The 14424-nt window shown below is 50.0% G+C and overlaps 1 protein-coding gene across 16 annotated transcripts in view; it reads left to right on the forward strand.

Annotated features, from left to right (window-relative positions):
• Nucleotides 1-13069, forward strand: part of TMEM40 (transmembrane protein 40) — a 65727-nt gene extending 52658 nt beyond the window's left edge. For 4 of the 16 annotated variants that reach the window (XM_070574717.1, XM_070574718.1, XM_070574715.1 and 1 more), the window contains 7 exons: nucleotides 1070-1105; nucleotides 1498-1530; nucleotides 1921-1968; nucleotides 5542-5613; nucleotides 5704-5778; nucleotides 6281-6343; nucleotides 7079-7695. In XM_070574717.1, coding sequence (XP_070430818.1) covers nucleotides 1070-1105; nucleotides 1498-1530; nucleotides 1921-1968; nucleotides 5542-5613; nucleotides 5704-5778; nucleotides 6281-6343; nucleotides 7079-7098 — 347 coding nt within the window. In that variant the 3' untranslated portion in view covers nucleotides 7099-7695. Of the gene's footprint in view, nucleotides 1-1069; nucleotides 1106-1497; nucleotides 1531-1920; nucleotides 1969-5541; nucleotides 5614-5703; nucleotides 5779-6280; nucleotides 6344-7078; nucleotides 7696-8320; nucleotides 8720-9647; nucleotides 9750-12238; nucleotides 12305-12728 lie in introns of those variants that run through there. The other 12 variants (XR_011526864.1, XR_011526857.1, XR_011526861.1 and 9 more) reach the window with 6 other exon arrangements.
• The last annotated feature ends 1355 nt before the right edge of the window (nucleotides 13070-14424 follow it).

Here is a 14424-nt window from a genome sequence, read left to right on the forward strand (position 1 = left end):
TTGGTATGTCCTCTGTGTCCTCAGCACTGGCCACTCTGGTCACTTGTAGATGGTGTTTCCTGTTTGCACATCAGCCGGAAAGACAGTTCGGCACATTGTGCTTGCCGTGTGCTGAGGGCCCCCTCTGGTATCTGGGGGGTCTGACCTGATGGACAAGAAGTGGAGTGGAGTGGGGGCTCCTGGTGGTGGGATTACCAGGGGTCCTGGTTGCCCTTGAGGGGAAGGAGGTAACAGGCTAGGAGAGAGGTCACCAGGACCTAGAATATGCACCAAGAACCAGAGGGTGAATGGGGTGGGAGGGCCACCTGAGACCCGATGAGTGGGGGGACGGCCGGTATATGGGGCTCAACTCACCCTTGGCAGCCCAGACAAGGGGCTCGACACTCAGGGCTGGGGAGTTGGGGCTCCCAGTGCACAACCCAGCTTGGCTCCCTGGAGCTCAGGACCTGGTGGGGCACATGGCTGGGTATTATCACCTGCCTCTGGATAGGCATGAACAGGCACAGGTGGCAAACTCGTGGCCCATGTGTGTGTAGATGTGTTTAATCTGGCTCAGAGTGTTTCATTATTATCGTTATTAATAATATATTTCATCAATTCTAGAACTCACACTTTGTCACATTTGGACATTCCTGAAATCAGGATGCATCTTAAAATCACTGGCAACTTGCAATGATAATTGACCGTAGTTCTCCTAACACAGTAGCACATAAAATAACCTCATTTTCACAAACAACGACATCTTTGATTCAATGGAATGCAAGAGTTGGCAACTTTTTTATAATCAAGAGGTTTATGTAAAAACTTAGATTCCTGGCTTCTCGTGGGAAACTGGAAGCCCTGTAACACTGGGCAGGCTTTCCTACAGCAGCTTTCAGCGACCCGTGGGTGGTGACTGGCCTTTAGATGGAAGAGGAAGCTTCCAGTTTGTTCCAGTCCCCACTCCGCCCACTGCAGATCAAATGGAACAAATGGAAGGTCTCTGAGTGAGATCCGCCTTCCCCGCGGAGTGACTTCTCCCCACCCAGAAGATAATGGATGAGTGATCGCTGTCTTTCCGTCTGTGCAGGTGCCTCTGGAGAGGTGGTGCCCTCTGGGGAATCAGGTGAGCGTCTGGTTAGGGGAGGAGGGTTGTCAGCGCTGGTGTTGAATGAGATCTGGGTGTCCTCTTTCCTCCAGGAGGGCCAGCTGCTGTCGGGGTGCATGGCTGGGAGACGGGACTCCAGGTCTACTCAGGGGCCTTGGGCTCTGACCTGGCCTCAGCAGGCAGGTGGGGCTGGCTGCGGCATGAGGCAGGGGGCCAGTAGAGATTAGAAAGGAGGTCCAGGCAAGAGGCAAAGGGATTATAAAGAACTATCTATAGATAGAAAGACCTCTTGGGGGCTGGAGAATTCGACAGGGGCATTTTCACAGGTTACCTCTGGCTCCCCCAGGATGGCAGCGCCTGTTAAGGACCCAAGCTGTCCTGGGCACTAATGTTGAATTTCTAATTTCCAGGACTCCGAAGGAGAGGCTCTGACCCAGCAAGTGGTAAATACAGAGGCTCCAAGAGGAGAGCAGGAGGTGGCCTGGATTTCAGGGCGTTGGGACGAGACAACAGACAGCCTGGGAGGGTGGGTCAGTCCCAACAGGGATGCTGTCACCAGCCAGAGTGTCACCGTGATTCAGGAAAGCGGCCTCCAGGCTCAGGGGAAATGGAACAGAACAGACTCAGGCCCATGGAGAGAGGAGGGGGTCAGAGAGGGTCCCAAGGACAGCCACCCCCTCCTTCGGAGCTTTGCCCTGACCACTCCTGCAGTAAGCGCTCTCTGACCCAGGAAAAAGAACCTAAGAGAGCCGTTCTCCGTGAGTCAGGGAAGAGAAAACCCTGCCTGGCATCCCTCGTTGAAGTTAACCCCTTACCTCTCTCTTGTTCCTAAGGAGAAGTGGAGCCCGCTCAGTTAAGAAGGCTGAATATAAAGAAAGACGGTAAGGAAATTGGTGTTCCAAAGCTGCTTCCGCCTGTCTGGTCCGGATTTCTATGGGTAGAAAGTCAGCTGGTAGCCTGGAACAGCAGTAACCATAGCCCACCTCTGTCATGTGCCCTGGAGTTTGCAAACTCCTCGGCTTAGAATCACCTTGAGAAGGTGATGTAATGATTCCCACTTTGCAGGTTTGGAAACAGAGGCTCAAGGATGGAGACTGGTCTTACAGCTAGTGAGCGGCACAACCTGGGCTTGAACCCTGGTCCTGAGCTCTTTGCGCTAGGCACAGAGTCACTGGGACAATAAATGCCCTCCAGGCCCACGGCCATGAGGAGGAGCTGGGAACGGGTATGGTGAGGAAGCCGTGAGCCGGATAAGAGTACACTCTAGGGAAGGAGCGATGAGAACCACGGGGACCCCTTCCATTCTGGGCCTGGACTGTGGGGGCCTTGGGGAGGAGGCTGAGGCCGGGATGGGAGACCACAGTTTTTGATTAGACAAAGACATTTAAACATTTTGAGTTGTTGCAAAAGCCCACTTGCAGGGAGCGGGAGAGCTGGGCCCCAGCCCTGGTGCCGCCTCTGTCCAGCCGGATGACCAGGACACGCGGTTTAACCCTCCTGGGCTGTGAAATGGGCCTCGTCGGACTAAAACCGAGATTCTCAAAGAGCAGGCCAGTTCCAGGCTGCTTCAGACCACGGCACTACACCCTAAAGAGAGAAGGCGACACCCCTTGCCACTCTTGGTCTCAGAGCATGGTCTCAGCTCGGGGCCCCACGCCTGTAACAGCACCTGTAATGCCACCTGTAACGCCACTCCAGACACAGAGAGGGGGACCTCCCCGTGGGCAGCATTTTCTGTGGGCCGCACCCATCATCTTGCTTTCCATTCCGTGCGTTACTTTTACGACAGGAGATCCTAGTTTTCCATTTATTGTTGTGACATGAAGTTTTCTTTTAAAGTAAATCATTTGAGGAAAAAAGGAATCTGTTCAGAGAAAAATGTTAAGTAAACGTTAGTACCAATGGTCCCTGGATAACCATGGAATTGTGAAGGAGGTCAGCAGTGCTACAAAAACCACAAAGCGGGTGTGGATGGCTGAAGTCTGAGAAAAACCAGACGAGAATGATCCCCCATTCCTCCCGGCTCAGACGTAACCTGGAGTCCTCATTCTGGCCTGATGGCTTCAGCCTCCAGAACCGCCCTAGGTCCCACAGCCCCTCCACTGACCCAGTGGAAGCCTTCACTGTACTGGGTCTATGCCTTGCTCCCACCTCTGGGCCTCGTCTCATGCTGTGCCTCCCACGTAACACGGCACGTAAATGCACACATATGTGTATACACACACCACACACACACACACACACACACAAACACATGACACACACACACGCCCTTCCTTCTCATCCAGTCCTACTGCCTTGACTGTCTTTAAGGCTTAGCTCAAACTCTGATTCTTCCATGAAGCCCTCCTGGACTGCCCTAGCTGTGGTGACTCCTGAATTTTCATGGCATCTTCACAGTTGCATAAAATTCCACAGCATGGGTGCTGGCCCGGTGGCGCAGCGGTTAAGTGTGCACGTTCTGCTTCGACAGCCCAGGGTTCGCTGGTTCGGATCCCAGGTGCGGACATGGCACCACTTGGCAAAGCCATGCTGTGGTAGGCGACCCACATATAAGGTAGAGGAAGATGGGCACAGATGGTAGCTCAGGGCCAGTCTTCCTCAGCAAAAAGAGGAGGATTGGCAGCAGTTAGCTCAAGGCTAATCTTCCTAAAAAAAAAATTCCACAGCGTGTGTGCATTATGATGTACTTACTGTGCGCCACTTGATAGGCCTTTAGGTAGTTTCTGATTTTTCGCTCTTTCAAACTAAGCTGTCCTGCCTGTCCAGTCTCTATTTGATCATGCATTTTGTTGCCCTGTCTCTCTCTCTTCTTAAAAACACTTGTATTTTCTAAATATTTATTCCTAAGGAAACTGGAAAAAGGATCCTGGGAGAAATTCTCTGTTGGGAATTCATTTTGCATTCCTGAAAGACTGGGTGAGGACAGAGTCTCTGACCTGCCTCGCCCCCAGGCGGTCACATCTCTGAAGAGGCCCAAGCCTGATGCTTTCTTAAATGTGGAGACTAGTTTTGCATAATGTACTTTTTTCCTAAAGGATAAACAGATTTCAGAGCCAAGACATTTTGATTTTTCCCCAGGAAAAAAACAACAGAAACCAAACCAGAAATACCTTCCTCATCTTCCATTCACTTGCCTTCCAAACGCCTCTGACGGCAACGATATGTGGTGTCCCACTGCCCGTCAGCATTCACACAGCACCTTCCCGTCCAGGACCCCCTTGACCTTGTCAGAGGAGAGGAGGGTGCCTCCTGGATTTATCAATGATAACACTGAGGCTCAGAGGGGTCGGGACACTTGTCCAAAGCTTCGCAGCACATCCGTGGTCAACTGGCCTAAACTAGGACAGCTTCTCAACAGCCTTGACACCCACTTGGAGAGCTTGCCTCGTTCCAGGAACTGTCCCTGAGTTGTCCTCTCTTCTTTCTTTTTCTTTTTTTCTTCTTGAAGTCTTGTTTTGCATCTCTTCTAATCACAGTCCCTAGAGTGAGTCAAGGCCCCTGTGTACTCTCCCCTGATGACGCTCACAGTGCCTGGCAAAGGGCTGGGGGCCTCTTTCTCAGCCCACCCCTGAATTCCTGCCCAAGGCACAGGCTCTCCTTCTCCCTCCACTAACTACAAAAACCCCGCGAGCCTGCAATTCCACTTCTGGGTGTCGGGTCCACAGAAATATGCACAGAGATTCATGTGTGGTGACGTTTGGTGCAGTATCAGTGGTAACAGCAAAAAATAGGAAGTTTATGCCATGGAATACTATGCAGCCATCAAAAAGAACAGGGCAGCTCTATACATGCTCTAAGTTGGAAAGATGGCCCCAATCTATCAATGAGAGGAAAAAAGCAAATTACAGAGTAGCAGGTGTATAAACTGGTCCTGCTTTTGCTTTTAAAAATGTGCATATATACACCTGGAAAGGTTTGCCAATCACCACTCAGTTGTTTTTTTTTAAAGATTGGCACCTGAGCTCTTCTTCTTCTCCCCAAGGTCCCCCAGTACATAGTTGTGTATTCTGGTTGCAGGTCCTTCTAGTTGTGCTCCATTCAGTTTTAAGGAGAGGGATTAGGGAGGGAGAGTGGGGCAATGTGAAACTTTTGAACTTGACACATTTGCATTTTTTACAATTGTAGTTATTCATTTGACAAATAAAGTATTGGGTGCCTCTGGTGCTGCTTTAATCGCTGGGCAAAATCCCCACCCACCGTCCTACTGAGGGGGACAGAGAATAAACACAGAAACGAAAATATAGCAGGTTGAGCGGCGATAAATGTTAGAAAAATAAGGAAGCGAGATAAGGGCTGGAAAGGGGTGGGGCTTGGGTGCTATTTTAGTTGGGCAGGTAGGAGCAGCCTCTCTGAATAAAGTTACATTTGAGCAGAGACGGGAATACTTTTAGTAATTAAAGAGAGAGAGAAAGAAAAAAGCAAACAGTCATTTCCCACCTCTGCCTTTACAGACGAGTTTTTCCATTTCGTCCTCCTCTGCTTTGCCATTGGGGCCTTGCTGGTGTGTTACCACTACTATGCAGGTGAGTCGGGGGCGGGGGGTGCGCATGGGAGGACGGGAGCGGGGGGTTCAGACCTGCAGGCTGACCGTTCTCTCCTCCCTGCCCTTGCAGACTGGTTCATGTCCCTCGGGGTCGGCCTGCTCACCTTCGCCTCCCTGGAGACCGTTGGCATCTACTTTGGGCTGGGTAGGAAGGCCCTGCGCACAGACCCTCGGAGGGCGGGGGCGGGACGGGCTGCAGATGCTCGCTAAGGGCCAGAAAGCCACGACCTAACATCTTGTAAAGATTTCCTTATGCTCCTGTTTTCTTCCTGACCCCTTTCAAGGTCAATGTGAGGTTGTTGGCAAAAGCTGGTGGAAAAAATGGGCAGCTCCACAAAAATGCAACAAAAACATTTGAAAGTGGCAAACAAACAGAATTAGCCAGATACCAAAAACAACTTAGTTACTGGAGTCGGGCACTGAATTCACTGAGTTTCCTGGCTCTGTTATTGCTGTTTGTGGTCATTGTTTTTAATAATAATAATTCTCGTACTATTATCGAAGCTTAGCCTGCTGCCTGAAATTCCACCATTAGAGCCTTGATTGTGGGGTTAGGCCTTTGTCCAAGGGTGGCCGGGGGGAGGTGTGACCCCGGGTCCCCTGATGGGGCACAAAGCTCAACCACCTTTCTCTCCATTTCTGAGCAGTGTACCGGATCCACAGCGTCCTGCAAGGCTTCATCCCCCTCTTTCAGAAACTGAGGCTAATAGGTAACTTTTACGTTCTTCCTGTGCTCCCCCTCTCTTCCTATCAGGGTCTTCTGTTGCGAATGAGCATTGGCAAATGGGAAAGAGCACAGGGCTCGGGGCAGAGGCCTGGGTTCGAGTCCTACCTCTTCCCGTTTACCAGCTCTGGGGCCCAAGAACCTCTTTCAGCCTCAGTTTCCTCAACTGGAAAATGGGTGTAATAATACCTATCGCACAAGTGTGCTTCGAAAATCAAGTGAGGGATGGATGCGAGAGTGCTTAAGTACGAAGGTCTGTGGAAAAGAGCTTTACACTTCCCCGAACACCATCTTCTCAGTGATTTTATTTGCCTAATAGCACCTGGGGGTGGGGGTGGGCTTTAGTTATCTTACACTTGACTGATGGGGAAACTGAGGCTCAGAGAGGTAGAGTGACTTGCCCAGGATCACACCGCAAGAGTGGTGGGGTGGGCTAGAGCAGTTCGTCTTTCTTGACTACCAGCTCTGTGCCTGCTATTACAGCCCCAAACTGAGAGGCCAGGGGCTGTGTGTCTCTGTGCCAGGGATTTCTGTCTCCTTTAATCTGTTTCCCTCATAAAGGAGAAATTAGTTGCAATGGCTGTGTGTCATGGAGACGGTGGCTTCTGGGGTGACTCTGTTATCCCAGCTGGGAGGGGTATTAGGGCATCTAGGGTGATAGTGGGAATGAGGCTTGGCTGCCTTCAGAATCCCATGCCATCCTGCGGGTTTTGCCTTCCAGGGTTCAGGAAGACTGACTGAGGCCAGTGCCGGGAGGGCAGCCAGGCCAGGCCCCAGTGTGACCACCACTGCATTCCCTGAACCCACGAGGACAGAGCGACGTTCTGGGAGACATGCGGCAGGCCAGGCTAGAGCAATAAAGAGAGCATTTTCCTTCCTTGTGGTCTGAACGTTGGCACCAGCCTGGGCCGAGTTATCATTCGGGCAGTGTTGGTATGCAGTTCAGCTGCCAGGACGGAAGGCAGAGGGAGGGTGCGGGGCCTGAGTTCTTCCCGGTACCTGGGTCAACAGGAGGATTCTGGGACCTCACTGCTCCCAGGGGACAGCAGGAGTCCCCTGGGTCCTGCGAGCTGTAATCTGTCTGGGCTCATGGTTCCTCTCAAGTCCCCAGGCCATCCCAGTGTGCTCTCAGGTTCTGCAGAGCCATCCTGGGGCAGACAGGCCACTGCCCTGAGGCAGGGAACCACTATGTCAGGCCCCTGGGGTGAACCTAACCCAGGGGAGCTCTTGGGGACTAAAGCCACAGCATCCAGGTGTCTTCCCGCCACCCCATCACCCACTGCCCAGCCCGCTACCCTGGACCCCGTCAAGATCCAAATAAACGTTCTCTTCACAGGACTAGAAAGAGTCCGCTAAATATTCCTTTAGGTTTCTAGAGCGCGAGAACACATCTGAGGTCTTCTTTGACCCCGTGTGGTCAGGGAGGGCACCTCGTCCTACGGGATAAAGTGTAAAAGGTAATAAACGTAGACGTTTTATGTCCAAGACATCAGCTGTGCAGGTTTGGAACAGGAGACAGGGTTTTGCAAACATTCTTGTGAAAAAGATCTGAAGCTGTTAGGTACCCTCAGCTCAACAAATACCAAGGAAGTGAGATAAGACACAAGACAAGCTTGAGTTGCATTAATGGAGGGGTAGAGTCTAATTGACGGAGGTGATAGTAGGTTCTACTTTACACGGCCAAGGCACACCAATAGCACGTGTTCAGTTCTAGACCCACATGTCAAGAGCAACAATGACAAACTGGAGAACACAGAGAGGAGACCAGAGTGGGATATAAAGAATGGCTGAAGAAATGAGATCTCTTCAACGTGCAGAAGAGAAAAATGGGGGCTTTCATTGAGCTTGTAGACTCCAGAGGAAACTTTCTGAAGTGCTCAGATGGTCCAGGTACAGCCACATATGTGATCTGATTTAATTCCCACAACAGCCTTGAGATGTGTTTGTCATCTTTGTTTTGCAGATGGAGAAAGAGAGACTCAGAGAGGTTTAGTAACTTGTTGAAGTTCCCACAGCAAGTAAGTGGCAGAGCTGCGATTTGAACCCGAGCCTGCCTTCTCCTCAGGCCAGGCAGCCTTCCAGAGCTTGGCTAGTCCCGCCCCGCTCCAGGCAGGGTGTCCCTGAGGCAGCTGCAAGTTTTCCCAGTATTTCCCAGACTTTGAGATTTCTCAGAGTTACAGAATATTTTTTAAGAATCAGAGGAGGGCTGCCAACTCTTTACTTGTCAACTGAGGACAATAAAAATATCTATCAGCATCATTTTATAAAAGAAAGGACAGTTCTGCATCAAAAAAGCAGAGGAATTGTCATCAGAAACAAAATGGGATTGAAAATGAATAAATTAAGCTCTATGAAAATCTTACTATGTGTCCTTTTTTCTCAAATCACTGTGGTCTGGTGAAAAATTTATCTTTCCAAAACCACGAGACTACAGAATTCCAAGGACTTTTACAATCTCTCTTTTCTGGGATTTTCCAGCTCAGCTCCCATAGCTCAGGATGAGAGCCTTCCTACCTCCCAAAGCCACTCTTACTGCCAGAACTTTCTTCCTCTCGTTCTAAGACCCCTCTGTCCGCAAGGCTCGAGGCCGTCTCTCAGAAGAATAGGAGCGCCCCGTGAGAGGGGCCTGCTCTCAACAGTCCCGGCATCGCTCCCTAGCACCCAGGGGCGGCTCGGTCCTGACGCCAAGGCCCGCGGCGCAGGCCTCCAACTCTGTTCCTCTTTCTCAAGATGTTTTTGGCTGCTCTGGGTCCCTTGTATTTTCGTACAAGTTTTAGGATCAGCTTGTCAACTTCTACAAAGAAGCCAGTGGGAATTCTGATGGGATTGCGTGCCTCCCATCAAGTTGAAGAGTCAATTTGAAGAGCATTGTGTTTCTTTTCAGTGATTTATTACCTTTTTTACATTTTTGGTAGAAAAAAAAAAAACTGCCCCAAATCCCAGGACCCAAAATCCACCACCGTTGATATTTTAGCGTGTTTCCCACGAGTCTTTTTAGTGCATGACTTCATTTATTTTTGTTCTGGGCTCCTTTTTCTTTCACATATAATAAGCGTTTTTCCATTACTACTTACTGTCCATAAGCATAGTTTCCAGCCACCGTGTGTATCATGCTTTACATAATAATCCCTCTATATTTAGGTAATGCTATCAAAAGCTTACATTTGTTCAGCACCTCTGACGAGCTGGCTGGGGAGCTAAGCACTGTAGACACATCGTGTCGTTTACTCCTCATCGAACACTGTGCGGTAGCCTGATCCTCTGTCCCTGTCATGATCCTCATTTCACAGACGAGAAAACGAAGACACGGAAAGCTAGTTTCTGAGGTTTTGATGTCAAGCACTTGGCATAACTTGCTTTCTTCAAAAGGGAGCCTGGGCTGCACAGATCAGGTATTTATCCAACGTAGAAATAGAACACAGGCTTTCATGATAGAAATTTGAACCTGCTGCCCTGGGGCGGGGGGGCGGGGAGGGGGGTGCGGTTAGCCTTTTCTAACCCAGCTTCAGTTTCCTTATCTGTACAGTGGGGATCAGAGCAGCACCCGCCTCCCAGTGCCCGGACGAGAATTATGTGAGGTAGTTGCACCGAGTCTTATACACAGTATGTAGCGCGTAGTAGACACTCAGTAAGCGGGAGGTACTTGATTAGAGCAGGGGCACACATCAGCTCCCATAGGGTCAGACAGGCAAAGTCAGCCTGATGCAGAATACTGGGGAACGGGGGAGAGGGCACCAGGAGAGCCAACACCTGACTGAAGGGGGCAGCTGCTGTCCAGCATTGCCAAGCAAGAACACCAGCTGAGTGGTACCAGCCAGGGCCAGCCGGGAAAATGGAACTGCACAGAGACCTACTATAGGAGTCATGTTAAACAGGCAGAGGAGACTGAAAGGCAAGGTATCCCAGAGCCTAAGCCAAGGAAGCAGTTAGCACCTAGGGCGGGGGAACAAAGAAAGAGGTGAGAACCAAGGCGCCTGGAGAGGGCCCTACGGAGCTGAGACCCAGACGCCTGAGGAGGGCACACTGCCTGGAGGGGCTGGTGTCTCTGAGGGGGCCTGATGAGGCTGACTCTAAGGGTGCAGGACCAGCAATATCAGACCTCCGATTTCTCAACAGAAGGCTGAAACCCAGATTTTTTTTTTAATGTTGGCAACTAATTCTAACAAATTTCAAATGTTGCTATGGAACATGGTGTAGTGGTTCCTCAAAAAATTAAAAATAGAATTACCATATGATCCAGCAAGTCTCCTTCTGGGTATAAACCCAAAAGAATTGAAAGCAGGTTCTCAAAGAAATATTTTGCACATCTATATTCATAGCAGCATCATTCACAACAGCCAAAAGGTGGAAGCGACCCAAGTGTTTATCAGTGGATGAACGGATGAACAAATGTGGTCTACACATGCAATGGAGTATTATTCAGCCTTATAAAGGAAGAAAATTCTGACACACACTACCACATGGATGAACCTTGAGGACATTATGCCAAGTGAAATAAGCCAGTCATAAAAGGACAAATATTGTATGATTTCACTCATATGAGGTCCCTACAATAGTCAGATTCACAGAGGCAGAAAGTGGAATGGGGATTGCCCGGGGCTGAGGGTAGGGAGGGTGGGGAGTTGGTGTTTAATGGGGACAGAGTTTCATTGGGAAGATGAGAAAGTTCTGGAGAGGATGGTGGTGATGCTCATATACCAGTGTGAAAGGACTTAGTGCCACTGAACTGTGCACTTAAAAGCGGTTAAGATGGTCAACTTTATGTTACGTGTATTTTACCACAATTAAAAAATATTTCAAATTATTTGTGGTCAAATAAAACTGATTCTGGACTGCATGCCATCTGCTTACATCTACACTGAGGGCCCCCCATAGTGCTAAGCTGGAGACAGGAGCTAAAGGAGGTACACACAGAATGGGTGAGAAAACCAGAGCAAGAACCAGGACGCAATCATTTCTGCTCCACTTTCCAATTTTTGGCTGCCTGACTGCATTGTGGGAACGTGAGTTCATCCCCAGTGCTGCTGGTAACCTTGGCCTGTCTGGGCCCCAGTTGTTACAGGAGGCACGTCAGGTTGTGGGAGCCCTCCGTGCCCTGGGAGAAAGCCCCTAGCCCTCTAGGTCTCAGCGGGGGCCCTGTCTGCCTTAGTGTGCTGCCTCCCTGGGGCCCTGGCCCCCAGCAGTGCCCTGGGCCCTCTCACTGTTCCTCTGCCGAGCTAGAGGTCAAGGCCAGTTCCAGCCCCGGTCTGGTTACACCTCAGGCATCAAGGGATTCCTAGAGCCCCAGTCCAAGGTGTTGTCTAAAAATAAAGTGTTGAATCCTGAGCCCAGGAAGCCGGGATGCAAAGTGGAGGGGCAAGGGGAAGGGAGAGGGCTTGGATGGGGCTGGTGGGGGGCTTCTCTCTCTGACTGCCCTGGACTCTGTGTGCTGGATCTCTGCTGTGATCACAGCGGAGGGAGGACGCAGGGTGAGAGTATTTGGAGGCCGTGTAAGCCAGCTTGCACTGGGAGGAAAGGAGAGAAGCCAAGAGGACTGGGGCAGTTGTTTATTTCGTTCTCCTGACGCAGCCCCAGAAATCCTCTGTCTCCTCCAGAGGACCCAGGCCTGGGTCGGAGACAGAGCCGGGGGATGCTGCTGACTGAATCTGGGAAGCTGGGAAAAGCACTTGACATGGGAGCTGGGCTTTGACAGGGGAGATGTTGGGAAGGGCTTTCCAGGCAGAGGGTGTAGTGTGGGAAAGGCATGGAGGAATGAAAGAGGATAGCACGTCTGCGGGGCGTCAGGTAGTCAGTCCAGTGTGGCTGGGGCATGCAAGCTGTGTGCAGGAGTGAGGATTAGTGGGCTATGGGACACACAGGGTAATTGTCCCCTTTCCCCCAGCAGGACCTTGAGAGCTAGGATAAGGAGCTGGGACTTTCGCCTGAGGACACTGGGAAGCCATGGAAGGTATTTGAGCAGAGGAATGGCGTAGTGAGATTGCGTTTTAAAAGGTCCCTCTGGCAGCCCTATGGGGCTGTGGGGGCCATGAGAAGTGCCTCACAGACTCCAACTACAGGGACCGTAATTGACCAAGGGCTGCTGTGCTCTGCGTTTGTGCCGAGGCCACGCTTCCCACGGGATGCTCCCAGCCGGCAACTTAGCACAAGAGGGATGCTAAAGCAAGCCCATTCCTGGGAGATGCAGGACTCCTCTGACAGCTGACTTTGACTGAGGGCTCCCCGACACCTACCAAACCCTTCCTACACTACCCAGCAGACTAGACCTTTCCACCCAACCCTCCTTCCCTCTCCTCGTCTCCTGGGGCTAGATTTTGCGTCACAGTCTGATGCCTCTCCCAGCCTGCCGCTCCCTTCCCTTTTCTCTCCCACAGGTGTTTTCCCTAATGAAAGCCTTCCACCTTTCATCCCGTCCTGGCACTAGCTCCTTCGAGGGCCCAGACTCACGAGGAGAGACTGGAGGCAGCGGGTACCAGTGGCCACAGGAGCATGGAGGAAGAGTGAATTTGAAGACGTTTTAAAGGTCTAATCCACAGTATGACTTCAAGTGTACGCCCACCCTCAGCCCTCTGGCCTTTCCCCATGTTTGGAGTTCTTAACGTCCAGCGTGACAATCACCTGTGTGCATATTGGTCTCCCCTGCTAGACTCTGAATTTGTTCAATAAATAAGTGAATGAGTGAGTGAACAAATAAACGAATGAAGCAAAGGAAAAAGGGGAGTCTAGGACAATCCTGGCACTCCACTTTGGGCCACTTGGTGGATGGTTGTAGTCTATATTTCCTATTTGCCCCAGTGTTTTTTTTGCCACTCCAGTTTTCCTTTGAAGAATCAATCTGCACTCTTTTGTGCATCAAAGGATGCTATCAAGAGAGTGAAAAGACAGGGGCCAGCCCAGTGGCCTAGTGGTTAAGTTTGGCACACTCTGCTTCAGCAGCCCAGGTTTGGTTCCTGGCAGAGACTTACACCACTCATCAGTGGCCATGATGTGGCAGTGACCCACAGACAAAACAGAGGAAGATTGGCAATGGATGTTAGCTCAGCAACAATCTTCCTCAAGCAAAAAGAGGAAGATTGACAACAGATGTTAGCTCAGGATGAATTTTCCTCAGCAAAAAAAAAAAAAAAAAGAGAGAGAGAGTGTGAAAAGACAACTCACAGAATTGGAGAAAGTAATTGCAAATCATATATCCGATAAGGGTTTAATATCTAGAATATATAAAGAACTCCTACAACTCAACAACAACCAAACAAACCACCCAATTAAAAAATGGGAGCAAAAAAGCCAAAGGAATTGAATAGACATTTCTCCAAAGAAGGTATATGAAAATGGTCAACAGGAACAAGAGAATGTGCTCAATACCATTAGTCATTAGGGAAGTGAAAATCAGAACCACAAGAAAATACCACCTCACATCCATTAAATGGTTGTTATAAAAAAAAAAGAAAACAGAAAATAGCAAGTATTGGTAAGGATGTGGACAAACTGGAACGCTTGTGCATTGCTGTTGTGAATGTAAAAAAATGGTGCAGGAGCCCGGCCCAGTGGCATAGTAGTTAAGTTCGCGGGCTCTGCTTCAGCTGCCTGGGGTTTGCTGGTTCGGATCCTGGGCGTGGATCTACATACTGCCCATCAAGCCATGCTGTGGTGGCATCCCACATACAGAATAGAGGAATATTGGCACAGATGTTAGTTCAGCAACAATCTTCCTCAAGCAAAAAGAGGAAGATTGGCAACAGATGTTAGCTCAGAGCTAATCTTCCTCACCAAAAGAAAAGGTGCAGGCACAGTGAAAAACACTTTGGCCGTTTCTTAAAAAGTTAAACATAAAAAAAGACAAAATTGTGAATCTCAGTTGGAATTGTGACTTGCCTTGACCAATGGAATATAACAGAAGTGACATGTGACTGTCCCAAGCCTAGCCTTTAAGAAGCCTGGCAGTTTCTGCTTTTCTTCCTGGAATTCAGCCTCCGTGTAAGAAATCTGACTATCCTAAGCCACCCATGCTGTGAGAAAGCTCAAGTTAGCCATGTGGGGAAGCCAGATAGAGAGAGGTCTGGCCAGCCCCAA

This window comes from Equus przewalskii, chromosome 15 (assembly GCF_037783145.1).
Source record: "Equus przewalskii isolate Varuska chromosome 15, EquPr2, whole genome shotgun sequence".
In the NCBI taxonomy this organism is placed as follows: domain Eukaryota; kingdom Metazoa; phylum Chordata; class Mammalia; order Perissodactyla; family Equidae; genus Equus; species Equus przewalskii.